This window comes from Tupaia chinensis, unplaced genomic scaffold (assembly GCF_000334495.1).
Source record: "Tupaia chinensis unplaced genomic scaffold, TupChi_1.0 Scaffold139733_1, whole genome shotgun sequence".
Classification (NCBI taxonomy): domain Eukaryota; kingdom Metazoa; phylum Chordata; class Mammalia; order Scandentia; family Tupaiidae; genus Tupaia; species Tupaia belangeri.
Window position 1 is genome coordinate 1,629,418 of NW_006199613.1, and position 379 is coordinate 1,629,796.

At 63.6% G+C, this 379-nt stretch overlaps 1 protein-coding gene across 1 annotated transcript in view; it reads right to left on the bottom strand.

Moving 5' to 3' along the window:
• The window catches only part of KIAA1549L (KIAA1549 like), a 94,536-nt gene extending 94,376 nt beyond the window's left edge, over positions 1–160 (bottom strand). The window contains 1 exon segment of the mRNA XM_014593074.1: positions 34–160. Within this exon segment, the coding sequence (XP_014448560.1) occupies positions 34–160 (127 nt within the window).
• Between the last annotated feature and the right edge of the window lie 219 nt (positions 161–379).

Below are 379 nucleotides of genomic sequence, written 5' to 3' on the forward strand. Positions count from 1 at the left end.
TGGCTGCCAGCGCTGCCGTGACGCTCAGTGGGCGTGGGGTGGACGCTCGGGGCACCTCCGGGTTGGTGGGGTTTGGGGGGCCGATGTGCACGGCTTGTGCTTTCCTGGGGAGGTGAGTCGTGGACACCAGGCCAGACGCAGCACCCGCGTTCCCTGGCATGACTGCACGTGTGCTCACGGCGTGCGCTGTTCTTGCAAACATGTAGGTTGGCGTGAACGGGAGGGCTGTGTAGACCGTCCCTGGTGTTGCCTTTGGGCCAGATGCTGTCTTGTTTGTGACATTTTTAGCCAGAGTGGTGGTCGGACTGCTTTTGGCTAACCCTGAGGCCATAGCTGAAGGGCTGCTGCCGGGGCCCCTAGCAACCAGAGCGGCCGCACG